Source organism: Cyclopterus lumpus, chromosome 2 (assembly GCF_009769545.1).
Source record: "Cyclopterus lumpus isolate fCycLum1 chromosome 2, fCycLum1.pri, whole genome shotgun sequence".
Classification (NCBI taxonomy): domain Eukaryota; kingdom Metazoa; phylum Chordata; class Actinopteri; order Perciformes; family Cyclopteridae; genus Cyclopterus; species Cyclopterus lumpus.
In genome coordinates, this window is record NC_046967.1 from 5,966,851 (window position 1) to 5,983,318 (window position 16,468).

At 42.2% G+C, this 16,468-nt stretch overlaps 1 protein-coding gene across 1 annotated transcript in view; it reads right to left on the bottom strand.

Annotated features, from left to right (window-relative positions):
• The window catches only part of kcnh7 (potassium channel, voltage gated eag related subfamily H, member 7), a 57,042-nt gene extending 43,951 nt beyond the window's left edge, over positions 1-13,091 (bottom strand). The window contains exons 1-2 of the mRNA XM_034552297.1: positions 13,016-13,091; positions 12,001-12,231 (exon numbers count right to left, since the gene is read on the bottom strand). Coding sequence (XP_034408188.1) covers positions 12,001-12,231; positions 13,016-13,091 — 307 coding nt within the window. The remainder of the gene's footprint in view (positions 1-12,000; positions 12,232-13,015) is intronic.
• Positions 13,092-16,468: the final 3,377 nt, after the last annotated feature.

Sequence of the window (16,468 nt, forward strand, 5' to 3'; positions counted from 1 at the left end):
TTGTTGTCGCATAAGTCCTTGTGGTTGTATTAATGTTGTTTATGGTGGTGTTAGATTATTGCTCGAGCACCCAGTTACTTCAAAAACGTTTTGGACCGCGGGGCAATTTCTTTATTTTGGAAGGCTTTTAAACAACAACTATTTTTGTGAGAAATTTTTGTTATTTTGACTTGTGTGGCCACCTTATGGGTATCGCAAAAGTCTCACTAATAATGTTTTTTTTTTTTTTTATCATCAGCAAAATAATTTCTATATCACCCTACCCCAATGTGTGGCACCGCGGCACATACACTAGTTCCCTGAACTTGACACTGCTGGGCCAAAGTTATTTAGGTGGGGGGGAAAAAAAGAAAGTTAAATACAAGAATTGACCTCGCACCAGACAGAGGAAGGCTTATTTATATTTTGCTTTCCATTCTAGGGAAATGTGATCCCTTCCCCTTACCCCCCGGGTCATCAGCTGTTTAATTCTCTAATCCAAGATGGCTACCTTATCCCCGGCGTTACAACATCATCAGTGGCGGCACGGTGGCCTGATGGTTGGGGAGACAGTCCTAGAAACAGTCCTAGAACCCAAGGACTGTAAGATCACTGAAACACAGATGTTTGTTCATCACTGGGCATGGCAATTCTCAAGCTCAAAAGGTATTTGTAACTTCAGTGCTCAATATGTCACCTCTACTCAATACATATTCACTGCCTGTCAATTACAAGACAATTCTCTAGAAAACAAAGCCAGACACAAACAATAGATAACACTCTCTCTTCAATGTAGACCTCACGCAAACATCTGACGATAAAGAAAAGGATTCACTGTCCGTCTGTCCTTTGCAGAGCCTCAATAACTTTCATCCGACCCAGTTTGGACCAGATGGTGGCGCTATAAAAATCAACTTTAAGTTTTGGTCACTAGCTTTGAACCCTAAATCTCAGAAACAAAAAGTGTTTTGGGGATTTTGGGGGTCCAGACACATTGATCCATGTAAGCCTCGACCATTTGTGTCAAGATTCATTTTTCACTCCTTCCGACAAATAGTCACCAGGTCTGTTACAGAACATCTCCGGAACAAATTTGTAGATGTCTTAGTGACCATGACAAACGTAGTGCCATTTGGCCAACAGGTGGCGCTGTGGAAGCGTCATCTAACCATAAAGGAAATAGGGTTGTATTCCCGCCATTGATCCAGCCATGACGGCTAAGCCAGAGAACTCCCTCTCTGTCCTCTTCTTTATCTTCATCGATGGCACTGTTCTCTCAGACAGAATCAAAAATAGAAATTATAAAAATGTGGAAGCCAAATTTACTTTTAATATATCTGGAGGAGTGAAGTCTGTGTGGGAAACATGTATGTAGTCAGACGCAACAAGCAACCCTCGTGGGGGCGAAGCAAACCCTAAAAACGTCATTAAATGTCATTTCATGGCTGTAGCATTTGTATATGTTCTAATGACATACTGAAAATCAGTTATTGGCCAAAACCCCCATCTCCTCCCATGTCCTATTGTGCCTTGACTAACTGATGGGACCTGTGGGTGCGATACACTGCAGCATTACAAGGATGTGGAGGCAGCCAATATCGCCTGCACTAGAAAACCAGACAAAATCAATGTGGAGTGGACATGCTGAGAAAGACCAAGGCATTAAGGATGTTGTCAGTGCATAATGAATTTAAACAGGACTTGTTCCTTTGGTCTATCAGTACTTTTAAAAGAAAACCTCAAGGTCACCGTGTTCTGTAGAGGTCCACATGTTCGAAACTTAGGAGTGCGACCTGCAAGCCGCAGAAGGTAAAGCTAAACAATCAGATGACAAGATATTCAAGTGCACGTCAGGCAAGGATTTAATCTCTTCTGTGGGGCTTTGATTTCACTCGGAGATGATTCATTCATCTGAAATGAGTTTAGTTTAGTTTTGAAAGAAAATATGAACTGGTGCTGTTTTATGTTTATTATATCCAAATACAAATTGATTTTGGAACAAGGTTGAGATCGCATACACTGACAAATAAATGCAAACTAAAGCTTTGTGTATGCTCCAGAAACAGAGGATGACACACGATGGAGAGCACAATACAAAGAGTTCATCCTAAATGTTATGGATTATGGACATCTTCATTCATGCGTCACTCACTCTTTGTGACAGTGAGTGGTGAGATAATCTGAAAAAGGTGAAATTCATGGAATACAACAAAGCCTCGCATAGCAGCATTAACAAGAATAATCTCTCTTGGAGCTCTGGGCACCATGCGGTGTCACTCCAAAAGGTCATCTGGGTGATGGAAGGCTCTGCGGACTCCGTCAAACACCAAGCTGTGAAAGGAGCCATGAATACACTGTGTATCATTATGAATGTGGAAAATAATCTGACTCGACAGACGGTGCAAGATACAGCGATGCAAAGTGACTTGATGGGACGTGTTGGACAATAAAAGTCCCAGACTCTGGACTGAAAACAAATATTTACTTGTTCCTTTTCATAAGCTAAACTTTTATCAGATTGACAGAAACCCTGGTAGTTAGCTGATAGCGGTTAGCCAAAACATTGAACGTGAGCCGCAGAGCAAGAATATTCACGTCATCTATAGTGGTTATTTGCATAAAAACACACGATTCATATGATTAGGAAATAAAAACAATTACTCTTGGCTTTAGTAGTTTTATTGATGTGTAATAAGCTGCTTAGTACAGGAGCTTCAGATGGTTGAGATGTTTGCTGGGTAAACTTATGAGCCGTTTAGTGTTACATATTCCCTTTAGTTTATCACCAAAACTAAATTTTTAGTCAAGATTCCATCATGATTATCAAGATTACATCATGATAACGTTATACCTTCGTCCAATACTAATTTTTACAGAATTTATGCTTTGCTCCTTCTCCGGAGTCCGGCTTTCTCGCCTCACATGGATCGTGGTCATATCTGGACCCTGGTCCTGCCCGATACCTTCTGCTATTATCATTATTATTATTATTATTATTATTAGTTGCAGTGCTATTAGTATTGCCAATACCATTACTGCTTTTATTATCATTATTATTCTACTACATCCACTACTGCTATTATTATTGGTAGTCATAACCTTTTCATCATGCCTACAACTCATTATATGAATAACGTCTGTCATATGCATTGAATGTGTTACTGTTAAACCTTTTAACTGCACTGTGAGACACAACATTTTTATTTTTTTTTAAACTCCCTTGCTCTCATGCAGCTCATTATTTATAAGATACTGGCTGGATGAATGCTACCTCTGTGGGAGGGTGGGTGAGGGGAGAGACGAGGGGGAGCTGCAGAGCGAGGTGTTTGGGGGGGAGGGGGCTGTCGGGGGGGCAACACGGTGGTGTAGTGGCTAGCACTGTCGCCTCACAGCAAGAGGGCCGCGGGTTCAATTCCCGATCGGAGCGGTCCTTCTGTGTGGAGTTTGCATGTTCTCCCCGTGGCAGCGTGGGTTCTCTCCGGGCTCTCCGGCTTCCTCCCACAGTCCAAAGACATGCTGCAGGTTAATTGATCTCTAAATTGCCCATAGGTGTGAATGTGAGAGTGAATGGTTGTATGTCCCTACATGTGCCCTCGATGGACTGGCGGCCTGTCCAGGGTGTCCCCTGCCTTCGCCCTATGTCAGCTGGGATAGGCTCCAGCGCCCCCGCGACCCTAATGAGGATAAGCGGTATTGAAAATGGATGGATGGATGGATGGGGCTGTCGGGCTACTTACTGCGTGTTCATGGTAATACCATCACACACTGGCAGCATGTGCGGGCTTCATCCGACATCAGCATGACCTATATTTATTGATCGGCACCTTGCACGCTGACCCTTGCTGTTAAATAGATAAATCAGAAGTAAAAGCCAAGGTCCAACTGGTATGAGTGGTTGATATCGGCAAACATAAAGCACAGTTTATCAGAGTTACACGGCTGCCTGAAAGCATTTCATTCTGTAGAAAATATGACTGCTTCGATACATATATGAAATTAATCTGTGGCCATTAAAGTTACTCCACACAAACAGTAACATAAAATGCCAGATTTTTCAGACCGATTTTGGTTCTCAAAATCAGAATGAGATGCAACGTGGCACAAACTGAGTGGACTTTACTTACTACATCTCAGAGAAAATATTATATATATGTATATGATTTGTGTTGAATTTTAAACTAAAGACAAACATCTTCCCAAATGACCGGATGGGAAAGCAATGGGAAGGGGAGGATCACTGAAGGAATGGGTTATTGATCCGAATGACATTGTTATAAAAAGAAAGGCAAGGCTTCATGAATCTCAATCTGTCCGAGGACATACTTACTAATTTATATTTACGGCCACATCATGTGCCGCATTTCTCTTTTCTAAACAACCCTGATGCATTATTTATTTGAAGTTTTATTTTTTGTTGTTGTCTAAATTGTGAATGACCATCTTCGAGTTGACATATTTTATGTGGAATGATGATGATGATGTGTATTTACCACAAGGAAGAAGCAATATATTGAATGCCAATAAATAAAATATATATCATGAAAAATGCACAAACTGGTCCACACTGAAATCTCAACTATTCAATCCTACTGACTTTGGTGATCCTTTTCATTAAGAGCCCTCATCAGGTGGATATTGTGTGACCAAACAGCTGCAAAACTCAGCAAAAAAGCTCCATGTTTGGTCTGTTCCATCCACACTAAATCCAACCTCCATTTCCCAATCTGCCCCTATAGTGACACCAGAAAGCTCACGCTGACACTAGGCTCTGGCCACTTTTCATATGTATGGTTGCCTGGACAACGGTATGCTGTAGAGCACATGGAGACTTTTGTTATAGGGATGGTAAAGTGAAAGTGTGACACACAGGAAGATATTCATCAGAATAGTTCAAAATATGTGTTTGTGGTGACAGTGAAGTATGTTAAAGAGTGACCGGAAAAGTAAAGCAGGGCCGTGTGTCCACTTCACATCACAACACTTTGAGTGTTTTTAAAGCACTTGTGTTTGTGATGGCAACAACCAAGCAGAGTAACTACAAATCTACGGCCATAGAAATAGCGAGAGCAGAATGGATACTGAATTGTTATCCGTGGTCATGTAACGAGTACAAAAGAAAATGGCGATTGTTAGTTGTTTTGGGGACAACACACGTCGGTGGGGCCTTAAATTGTGGGTCGTAACTCGGTGGGAAGGAAGCGCAGCTCCAGGGAGACAGGTGGCTAGTTAGCCAGCTAGCTAGTTAGCTTGTCCTTGTGAGTGAGGTGAAGGGGTGGCTTACTTTCTGTAACGTGTAGTATTAAAGCATGGGGGAACTAGAGAGCTAGATAACCAAGCTGCTAGTTAGCTTGTCCTTGTGAGTGAGGCGAAGGGACGGCTTACTTTCTGTAACTGGTGTAGTATTAATGCATGGGGGAACTAGAGAGCTAGATAATCAAGTTGCCTGCTAGTTAGCCAGCTAGCTAGTTAGCTTGTCCTTGTGAGTGAGGCAAAAATTGACAGCTTACTTTCTGTAGCTGGTGTAGTATTAAAGCATGGGGGAACTAGAGAGCTAGATAACCAAGCTGCCCACTGTACGCTCCCAAACACAGCTGAACCTGAGATTGTTGAAGAGGCTGCAGGCCAAACAGAATGAGAGCCTATCCTGTTTAGAACTGGGTTTCTTTCATTTAGAACAGCCACAGGATCGAACTGCCCGGGTCCTCTCCTCATCACTCATCTGGCTTCCTCCGAGGCTCCAGATTCATGGACTAGTTACTTGTTATTCTTAAGAGCAATTCACACAACTTAAAACTTGAGTTGCATCGGCAGCATCTACACTGCCAGAATATGAAATGTTCATACTAAAGACACCTGAGAGCAGCTTAAATACCATCATGTGTAATGGTCAAATGTAATGTTTTAAACTTTGTTTCTCAGGGCGGGGATGTATCAGCTAGTTTTCATTTCAGTTGCAGTACTGTGGTAGCCTAATTAACTTAAAGAAGTATTTCACTGTTGGAAAGATGGCCTTTTCATAAAAACTGGGCCGTCTATGCAGCAGAGAGGCATAAGTCGGACTGTATGCTCTGGAATGTTGATTATAGCGTTATTCAAATTAGCCGGTATACAAAAAATGCAAAGTAAAAGTTCAACAAAACCAGTTTGAACATTAGCACATTTTAGCTTTAAAAATGGGCAAGTATATTATTATTTTGTAGACCGAGTCTATTTGAGTAAAAAACACCAAACCTTTGCAGGTTCCTCATAATTGTAAATTGAAGACCTTGTGGGACTGCGACTTGGACAAAACAAGAAATCCAGAAACTTATGGCATACATTTTTTATAATTAGATATAATTCTCGAGAAAAATAACATCAGTCCCTCTTTCATAACAGTGATAGTGACTGAAGTTTCTGCAAGGATACAAGACATTTTAAAAAGGCGCAGGGAAAAGAACTCATCTCAGTGAGCATCGCTGAAGCACAACTTCAACCTATTTATAGCGAGACATTTTCAGTCTCATTTACTATTTGCCAGTGAAAGCTTTGACCGTGTACTGAGCTTCTTGCTACACCAAAAGCCCCCGAGAGTGGCCTGTTGAGTGGGGAAAGCAAGACACCTTAGAGTAAATACTTGTAAGCAATAACTTCAGTGAGACCTGGTCTTTAAAAATATGGTTGCTTTGTTACTGCGTTATCATTAGCATTTGTTTGAGATGAGGAGTTCTTGTCATTTTGCAAGTCCAATTAGTGCCCTATTAGCATTTAAATAGGACATGTGGTTATCTTTTAAAGAAGCCTGCCAGAGGAAAACAAACTCTCATCCAAAATCTTGGCAACACTCCAGCATTTACTGTAAGGCCACATAATGGAGGGGCTAATTGAATAGAAAACGATTATGTTTTAGAACACGATTATTTCTCGACTTGACGGCCCCTCTGTAACGTGGGATTTATTTTAATGCAATGTTTGGCTCTTTTCCTGGATGGACATCATAAAGAGGTGCACTCTCCTCACTGTGGGGCGCTTTATGAAGGTTATCATCTTCTCTGCCAGAACAATCATGTAATCGCTTGTGTGTGTGCGTGTGTGTGTGTGTGTGTGTGTGGGTGTACCTCTGTCTGTCCATGGCTAATCTCAATTTAATATTATAATGGGTGGGCAGCTGCATGCCCAAGGACCTTTTGTGGTAGCGGGGACTCACACCTTTTTTTGCCCCTTTTATACTGCCAGTTGACGTCTGCTTTTTTGTACATTTTAAAGTTAAATGCATTCATTCGTCATGCACTTTGAGGGCAAAATTAAGAACTTTGTGCTTTTGTAAACAATTCTGTCTTCTAGCAATGGTAGAATGTAACCAAGTACATTTAGGCTACTACTACTTTATGTGACTTTGTCCCTCCACTCCACTACGTCTAAGAAATATAGGAAATATAGGAAATATAATAATATATAATATAATAACATTTACTCGACCGCGAGTCTCACAGTTGAATCATTGCAGTGACTGGAGAAATAAAAATATAGCTATTTAAAAAAAAAAAATAGGCCTATTAAATCAGAGCACTTATAACACTATCACAACGCTAAAGTTGGAACTTCTGAACTCTTCTCTAAATTGAGTTGGAGAAGGCGCATGGAAACAGCTCTTTGTGCCCCAAATAGATGTGTTATGCATTTGTAGTTTCTGGTAATTAATGAGAAACATTGACTGAATTCACCTTTCTAGTTTGAAATGGTTTACAGCCAAAACAACTTAAAAAGGATGCTGTTATTTTATTTTCCTTGGAGTGAAATTGACAGTTTTAGATGCATCAACGTTAGCAAGGCACTCTGTGCTTAGTTTTCATTAACGAGGTTCAAGTGGCATCATTGTTGTTGTTGTTGTTGTTGTTGATGTGGTTACAATTGTGTGAAATGTATCAGTCGTCACATTACGAATGGGAAAACTAAAAACACATGAAGTATGGGATGATTAAAAGGAAAAAGCACTCGCGCATCACTCGCTGTCCTTCCAGGTGCTGACTGAGTTGAGACCAGTCTTTTCAGAAAAAGCATCAAGCTTAACAAAAAAAGTCAGATTTGACAATAGCTGGAGTTTGAAGCGCAGCAAACAGCTCAGCATCTAAATGTCAAGCACAGGGCTTTGGAATAAGCTACTTCTCCTATAGAGGTCGTCCAGATATGAGCACTAGGAGAAAAAAGGTTGTTCTGCGAAGGCACAGATCAGAAAGCATTAACAATGTGCCGGAGATTGTGCTGACGAGCTGAATCTCCTTCACAGGCTGTAAAGGACAGCGGGCGATGCATTTATGCAGACCCCGGGTCACAGGATTAAAAAGAAGAAGATTGCCTTGCAGAAACCCACAGGGGTCCGCCACGTGGAGAGCAATCAGCTCCTGGAGTTCCAATACAGCGGAGAATGGGCATAGGGGCTGTGTGTGTGTGTGTGTGTGTGTGTGTGTGTGTGTGTATATATATATATATATATATATATATATATATATATATTCAATTTGATTCCGATTCAGAGGGCTACGGTTTGATTATGGATTCATCTTGATGCATTCATTTTTAATTAATTTTAAACACTGCATATTTGTAATATGTAAACTGCAGGGTGACATTCCCCGGCATTGTTGAAGAGAATCAACAAGAAAATAAATTGAATTGTCTGTGTAGAAGGATCCTTGTTGTTAAAATAATACTTCTGTTATTAGCAATAAGCGTTAGCTATCAGCTTTCATACAAAAAAAAAAAACACTTCCTCTGGAACATGTGGTAAACCAATGCATAGAGAGTGCAGCGACACATGATTCTGGGTCGATGGACGTCCACGCCATGTTACTTCTACACAGCCTGGGGCCACAGAATTGTTAGACGTGATCATAACGTTGAGAGTTTAGTTTTACATTTATGCATCAATATATAATCTTTCAAGAGAGAATTGGGATACATCAAATTATAAAAAATGTTCCACTCCTAATTATTGATATGCAATACCATACCAGAGTTTTGAAAATACCTAACAATTCATTGTCACTGGATTATTATTTTTTTTTTAAAATCTTATTGCAGGATTCATTACACAGCCATATTATATAAAGGAGAGCATGGGAGCAGGAAACGGGTGTATGACCTTTCCGGGAGAAGCTCCAAGTCAGGTGAGAGGAAAACACTGAGGTAATTAGAGGCACAGCACACAGAATGCTAATGAGGGCTTTCCCCCCCCGCTACAGGGTCCGAGGGTCAGAAGTCCTCCAGCTCTTTATATCCAAGTTCCCTGAGGGGCGGCTGGTGGAGGAAGGCCGTCGGGCCCTCATTGATTTCCTCTCTCCGATGCACCGGTTTTGAAGATCAATGAAACATAAAAAGGTATTCGTGTCCTCATTAGTCGCGTTGGCTCAGCGGATCAATGCAGATTGAACCCCCAGCTTGGCATGGCTGACACCACGGCGGCCCAAGAGAGAAATCAGACCCGTTATGCTCTTGTTTGAAGTACTTCCATCCTTTACCTCGCCAATAGCACGGGATGATAATACTCCATCGTGGTCTCGGTTCAAAACTTTTTAAGTTAACTAAAAGACGGTAAAAGAACATCCCTCATCCTGAAGCCGGGTTCCCTTAAGGCTGCTGTTTGTTAAGGTGTCCGTACACCTTCAAAGATCTTAGCTTGGTTAATTAGTTCAACAAATATTCCCAGAAGGCTTCTGCGTAGTGTCGTCTTGTGGTAGTGCAATGCTGTTCACTAATGAGTGCTCACTAATGGTTCCTTCCGGCCAACTCATTTCAGAACATCTCGAGAATGCTCCTTCAAGGTGCTGGTAACTAAGTTGGCGATATGACCTCATCACCATTTTTTTCTCATATTGGTTTTCAACACTATTTAGCAAATTACTGAACAATACCATTTCAAATTGAACACTCCAAAGTTTCTTTAAATAGTCATCAGTTGCTTTTCCAAATCTACATAAGCCCCCCTTCACATCGGCGTAAATTGGATCCGCTGTGCAACAAATTATGAAAAAGAAAACGTGTCACTTTCAAAAGCTGTTACTCCTGCAACTGCATCTTCCTGGAAACAGTGGGGACCACTGAGCAAATGTCAGGAGTTGAGTTTTTATTAAAAACTACATTAACTGTTAACTGCATGCAAAATTAATCAGAGCCCACGAAGTTACCAAATGGAAAAGGCAAAAAAGGCATTCTGTCTACTGATCAGCAGGGGGCGACTCCTCTGGTTACCAATATAGTCTGATTGTATCGAAGTCTATGAGAAAAATGACCAAAACTTCTCTCCTGATTTATTCCCTCAGTAAACATTGTAAACATGAGTTTATGGTCTCAATCTCTAGTTTCAAGTATTCTTCAATACCGCTAAATCTTGGATATATTCTCCAGTCTAACTAATTCCATGTGGATGCGTCTTTGGGCAAGACACTTAACCCCAAATTGCTCCTGTAGCTGTGCCTATGGTGTATGAATATTTTATGAATATTAGTTACTCCTAATGAGAAGCCACCTCACTGGGTGTAAATGGGTGAAAGATGTTATGTAGTGTTGCTATACAAGCACAGGTCCATTTACCATGTCATACCCCTAATGCAATCGTCTGCTAAGTTGACAAGAACGTTGTAGGAACCACAAAAGAAAGTTCTACATATGTCAAAAGGAAGGTGACAATTGTCTTCCATCATCAGAAAAACACTGCCAGGAAATGTCTGCAACTGTCAGATAAATGGAGTGGGCTGAAGGCAAGACACCTCTAAAATGTAGTGGAGTGTGAAACTATAAAAGTTGCACAAGATAGAACTTGGCACTTTAGTAAATGTTAGTTAATTTCCCTGTGGATGAAATCTGTGGCAAACACAAAATAAGACTGCAACTCACAGCATCTCATCTCCAGCAGGGAAATTATAGTATTTATCATGCCGACTGAGCTTCTTATGGTGATTGTTGATTCATCAGAAAAAAATAAAAAATAAAACAAGGCTATTGGATTCTTACTGACTCCCTGATCCAAAGCTCCTATCTCACATCAAATGTCAAAACAAATCCCCCCCGATAGCACCTGGTTTCATTATCCATGAGCACATCAGGCCGTAAGCAGAGATACATTTTCTCAAGATCAGGACCTTAATGTTTCTCCTGCGTCACCAAATTGCTCCTTCACTCTGGGATGCTCAGTGGGACACGCTTCTTAATTTATAGACCTCTCTGCAGCAATAATCAAATACAATGAACCTCATAAAAAGATGTCTGCAGTTATGAAAAATGCTGTAAGCCCAGGGTTCAAAGTTAATGTGGGTCAGGATCTACGTGCATAAAGTCAATTTATACTTGCCCGTATATTAGTCACATGACAACAAAGACTAAGTTTGGCTGTTGTGTTTAATCTTTATTTAAGTAAATTAAGCGCAGGCTCGTAATCCTCATTGTTGAGCCCCGACATCATTGGCTCAACCTAAGTGGGGTAGATTGATTTTTATTTGATTGAAAATAACTCACACACGGCAGTATTAACAATCACTGAGGATAAAACACCATAAAGCCTCATGGCAACATTCAATAAACAATAACACCAGACACATATGATCTCCCCATAGCTCTTATAAAACTACTAATCCGTATTGGTGCCATATTAGAAACTTCACCTTTAGCATTATGCAAGGAGGCCCAATCATCTGAATACATACGCCATACTTGTGTCATTGTTTAAGGTCACCACATGGACGCTCCCTGAACGAGCACAGCTGATGCGACTGGTTTAAACTTTCACTCTGGAGCTGGCGTCATCAAAACAATACCAGCTGTCATGCCAAGTCATGATCTGCATGCAGTATTCATAAGTATCCCCTTATGTAAACTACGGGAAAGCTATAGAAGATAGCTGAATGGATGCAGAGTAACTGTACAGCAGCTATGGTGTGTTTTAGGAGAAGAGAAAGCACACTCCTCGCTATCTCAACATTTGTCTCTGGGGAGGTGAGCTACATCCTTCCCAGCGCAGGCTAATGAACATCTTTCACAGTAACTCACCGTCCTTGCGGTGGTAGGTGATCTCCACCTTGCGCTCCTCTGAGCCCAGCAGAGCCTGGGCCACTTGGGCCACCGAGTGCCGGGTGGTGGACTGGCCGTGCAGGAAGTCGCAGGTGCACGGCCGCTGCATGACGTCCGGCCGAGAGAAGCCCGTCATCTCACAGAAGCCGTCATTACAGTAGATGATAGCGCAGTTCTGCACCCGGGCATTGGCTATGATGAATTTCCTATCTGAAGAGGGGAGTTTGAGAGAGGACGATTGTTATTTGAAGACCAATTTACTGGAAGGGTTCATGTGGAAGTATATAAATGAATACTTTAAAACAATAAGTACATAACATTAATATGGCATGTAAAAATGAATATATTTCTGGAAATACAGGTAGGTGGGTGTAATCTGTTTACATTTGATCCTCCTTTCTATTTCTTAATGGTGCTCAGCTGCTTCAGTGAATAAAAAAAACTTCATAACATGGCTCTATTGCTTGATTCTTGTTTCTGAGATTATTAAAGCTTGATTATTGCAGTATATATGATTTGAGTTATGTGTAGAATAGAAGAATGTAATTACAGCCACACATTTTCAGCGGTAAAACCAGATCCACAGCACAAGAAATGACTCCTTAGTCTCCAGGCCTCGCACGGTGTGCAGCCACACAGCACAGCAAATCATTTAGGAAAACTCAAACATAATTGGGAGGATTTAATAAGGGCAACGCAGGTATTTTGGGGATATGATCAGAAAGTTATTAAACCCCTTTATCCTTGTTTTTGAGATGCACATTTTTGAAACAAGTGCCACTTGAGCAGGAGATGAACCCAAGACAAGGTAGACTAGGGTAATTAACTTTTCATGTGCATCTGACATATAGTAAAACAATAATTGTGGCCTATCTGCATCACAACCCAACATGATTGTTCAAAGCACGCAGCATGACAGACACAAAAGGCAGGCAGCCCAACACAACCACACAGTACCGGGCACCGGGCACCGGAGACACACCGAGCTACTCACTTTGTCCTTCGAATTTCCGGATAATTACTCCCAAAAATGTGTTTTGTGGCGCAACATGACCCCTCCGGACAGGCATGGTTCCCCCTCCAAAAGTGATGATGATAAAACTAAATAAAAAAAATGTCTGGCCGTCCAAGTAAAGACCAAGCCGGTGCCCCCCTCCCTCCCCCCCTCCCCCTTAAAAAAACGGCAAGTTCTAGCGGGTGACAACTGAAGCCAGAGGGGCTCCCCGTTTTCTTTGTCACCAGTCAGTCATCCTCGTAAGAAAACCTCTCTCTCCCCCCCCCCCCACCCCACCCCACCCCACCCCCGTCTCTTTTTCCCCCGACCCCCCTCCCCAGTGTTTCCCTTATTTCAACTCCGACGCGTCCCCGGTGGAGCGCATCGCAGAGGCTCGGCCGACGTGAAGCTAGAAAGAAAAGAAGAAGTAGTCTGTGAGACGCAGCCCTCCGCCAACATTTCTCCGTCTGCTCCTCGAAAGCACGGTGAGCGCGCGTGGTGGGTGCGTGCGCGTGTAGGGGGGGTTCTATTGTTGTGAAGGGAGGACTGATGGGTCTCTGAAGCCAATGGCTGAGAGTCTGGCGGAGCGGAGAGGCGCTACACGCCGAGGGTGCTGCGAAGGGGGGCAGGCGGAGAGGTAGTCGATGCAGGGCTCGGTAACGGAAGACTGTAACGCGTTACAGTCTTCCGTTAGCTTACAACTAAAACGTGACTCCTGACACTAATTGCTGATTCGTTTCGCAGCGAGTCGCGAGGCCAATAGCGCTGGGAGGGGTGACGTCAGGGCAGCGAGCGCAGGTGTATCGCGCATGTCATTAGTGGAGAGAGCCTCGAGGTTCTTTTCCCCACACGTGTAATGCTCCAGTGTCACAGCCTCGGAGTACGAAACTCCCCCCCCCCCCCCCCAAAAAAAAGTGTCCCTCCGCGCACGAGCAGGCGCTGGCCATGGTGCTGTCGAGGCTTTTCACTGTATGAGACAGCTCGAGCGCACCAGCATCCCCAGGATGTGCATATGATGACAACAACAACAACAAAAACATGGTTTATTGTGATGTTATACTGATTCGTCATTGCTGGTGTCAAGTGGCGGAAGGAATCCTTTCATTCAAGTAAAAGTAGAGAATCTAAAAGTAGGACTCGTTCTCTAGACCCCTTGCCCTCATACCCCATTGGGAAGTGTATCATATAATAATGCATCACATCTTATTTGGTGATCCCTTGATTTATGTGTAAAATGTTAATCTTGGAAAGTAAGAAAGTAAATATATGTGAATGGTAACCATATCTGACTGTGGCTGTCAGACCAATGCAGTGAAGTACATTGTTTAAATGTTTCCTTCTGAAATGTAGAGTGGAATTATAAAGTAGCATACAATGGAAACACAATTGAAGTACACATATCTCACAGATGTACTTTGGTACAGCACTTGGAATCCTTATCTTATAGTCGGTCCTGTATGCCGTGTTAAAACACTGGCAGGTAATCTGGACTGGGGGTTTAATGCTTTCTCTCTATTCTCCTTCTCTCTTTCAGTTTATTACTCCCATTCCACTTTCCTTTCAGATCCAATTTACCAACCCCCCCCCCCCCCCCCCCCCCCCCCCGCCTTTCTCCCCGTTAGTGCAAACAGTCTAGTGAAACATCTGTCCTGGTCTTACACGATAGCTCTCCATCTGGTCCTCAGTGTACATGAGACCAGGGGGAGTTTGGAGAAGAGGTGGCATATGCTGCTTCTACGACCTTTTGTTTTTAACTCCAGTAGATTCTATGTGAAGGCGGCCTTTGTTCAACACTTTGCTCCTTGTCATAAACCGACAGCTTTCTTTGGCTGAAGCATGTGTTTCTTTGTTTCCTCGCAGCTCGTGTGCTGCCTTTCCGCGCGGATATAATTAGCTGCGTTAGCGGTGATCAGGACCGATCTGCATTTTGTTGCCAACATAGAAATTAACAGTTATGATATTTGAATTCATAAAAACAAGCATGCCCGTAACAACAAATCATTTGCCCCCTCTCTGTTTCTGTCACACAGTAAGCACGACTCACTGACTCACAGCGGTGAAACAGTTTTAAAGGGTAGGCCTGCCCTTGAGTCATATCCACATTAAAGGGAATGACAACATTAATAAATTGTATTTTACCTCGTAATTTGCTCACTGAAAGGACAGCTGCCGGTGACGAACAGCGATTTAATAGAGGAGAATATATTCAAATTGACGAAGTAATAGCTCCTGCACACTCTCATCAGTGTCTTTATTACTGTAGTTCAGCAAGGAGGAGACACAGGAATTACTGTTTGGGATATTACACAAATATAAGTATACAATTATACAAATATCTGGGTGTAATTCTCTCCTACAAACCAAACTTTGACTCAGATCATTTAAAAAGACATCTGCAAGATATATGATTGCACTAAAAGCTCATTCTACCAAGACCTCAATTTTATTATTTCATTAGTTACAACCTAAAGATTGTGGGGAACTGCGGTTACAGACACATTGTTGCCTCAGGGCCAGGCCAAATAACACACTGAAGCTAGAAAAAACTGCAACCTACATGTCCATTTCAGCACAGTGGACAGCTCCAGCTCAGTCCACCACTTTAGTCCAAACTAGAATATCAACAACTGATTCCATGACATTTGTACAGACATTTATGGTCCTACCAACTTTGGTGCCAGACACTCATGGTCCCCAGAGGATAAGTCCTACTGACTTTGGTGACAGACACTCATGGTCCCCAGAGGATAAGTCCTACTGACTTTGGTGACAGACATCCATGGGCCCCAGAGGATGAGTCCTTGCTGACAGATGCTTCCAGAATTGTTTTTGTTTTTGTTATCACCTTAGTGCCACCATACGGTTGAAAGGTGAACAGTCATGTAATATGAAGTGCAGTCTTTGTAGAACGAGATTAGACTCGCTCATCTCTGTGTTAATGCAATAGAACCATAGTTGTTTTGGTGATTTGGTGACCACCACGAAGAGGCCACTTAAATCCTGGACACAAACCTCATGAAAAATGATGGGGTGGATTTATTGGGGGTGAGAAGGATCAGTCAGAACAACCAACGGTTCAACAAAGTCAAACTGTGTAGAACATTTCTGAGAAGTGACACAAATACTTCCATCTTCTTGTTTCCATGTGCCCTTGAATACCTCCATAGCAGTGGGAAGGAGGCTCCGTGCTGATTGCTATAAATATACTGAACTGTAAACTGTATTTACTTTCCATTTATCTGAAAGATCACTTATCTGCATATGGCCTTTATGACTGCATCTTCCAGACCAGGCTTTTTAGCCACGGTCAGTCAAGGAAATTAATTATTATCCCTAAGATGCTGTTAAGGGTGTAATGAATAATTAAGTTGAAATTAAACAATGCAAGAGGGATGTGGGTCTTAGTGGTAATTCAAGAGGGACTTCTGAAGTAAAGCTAGGGGGCTTGAGTGT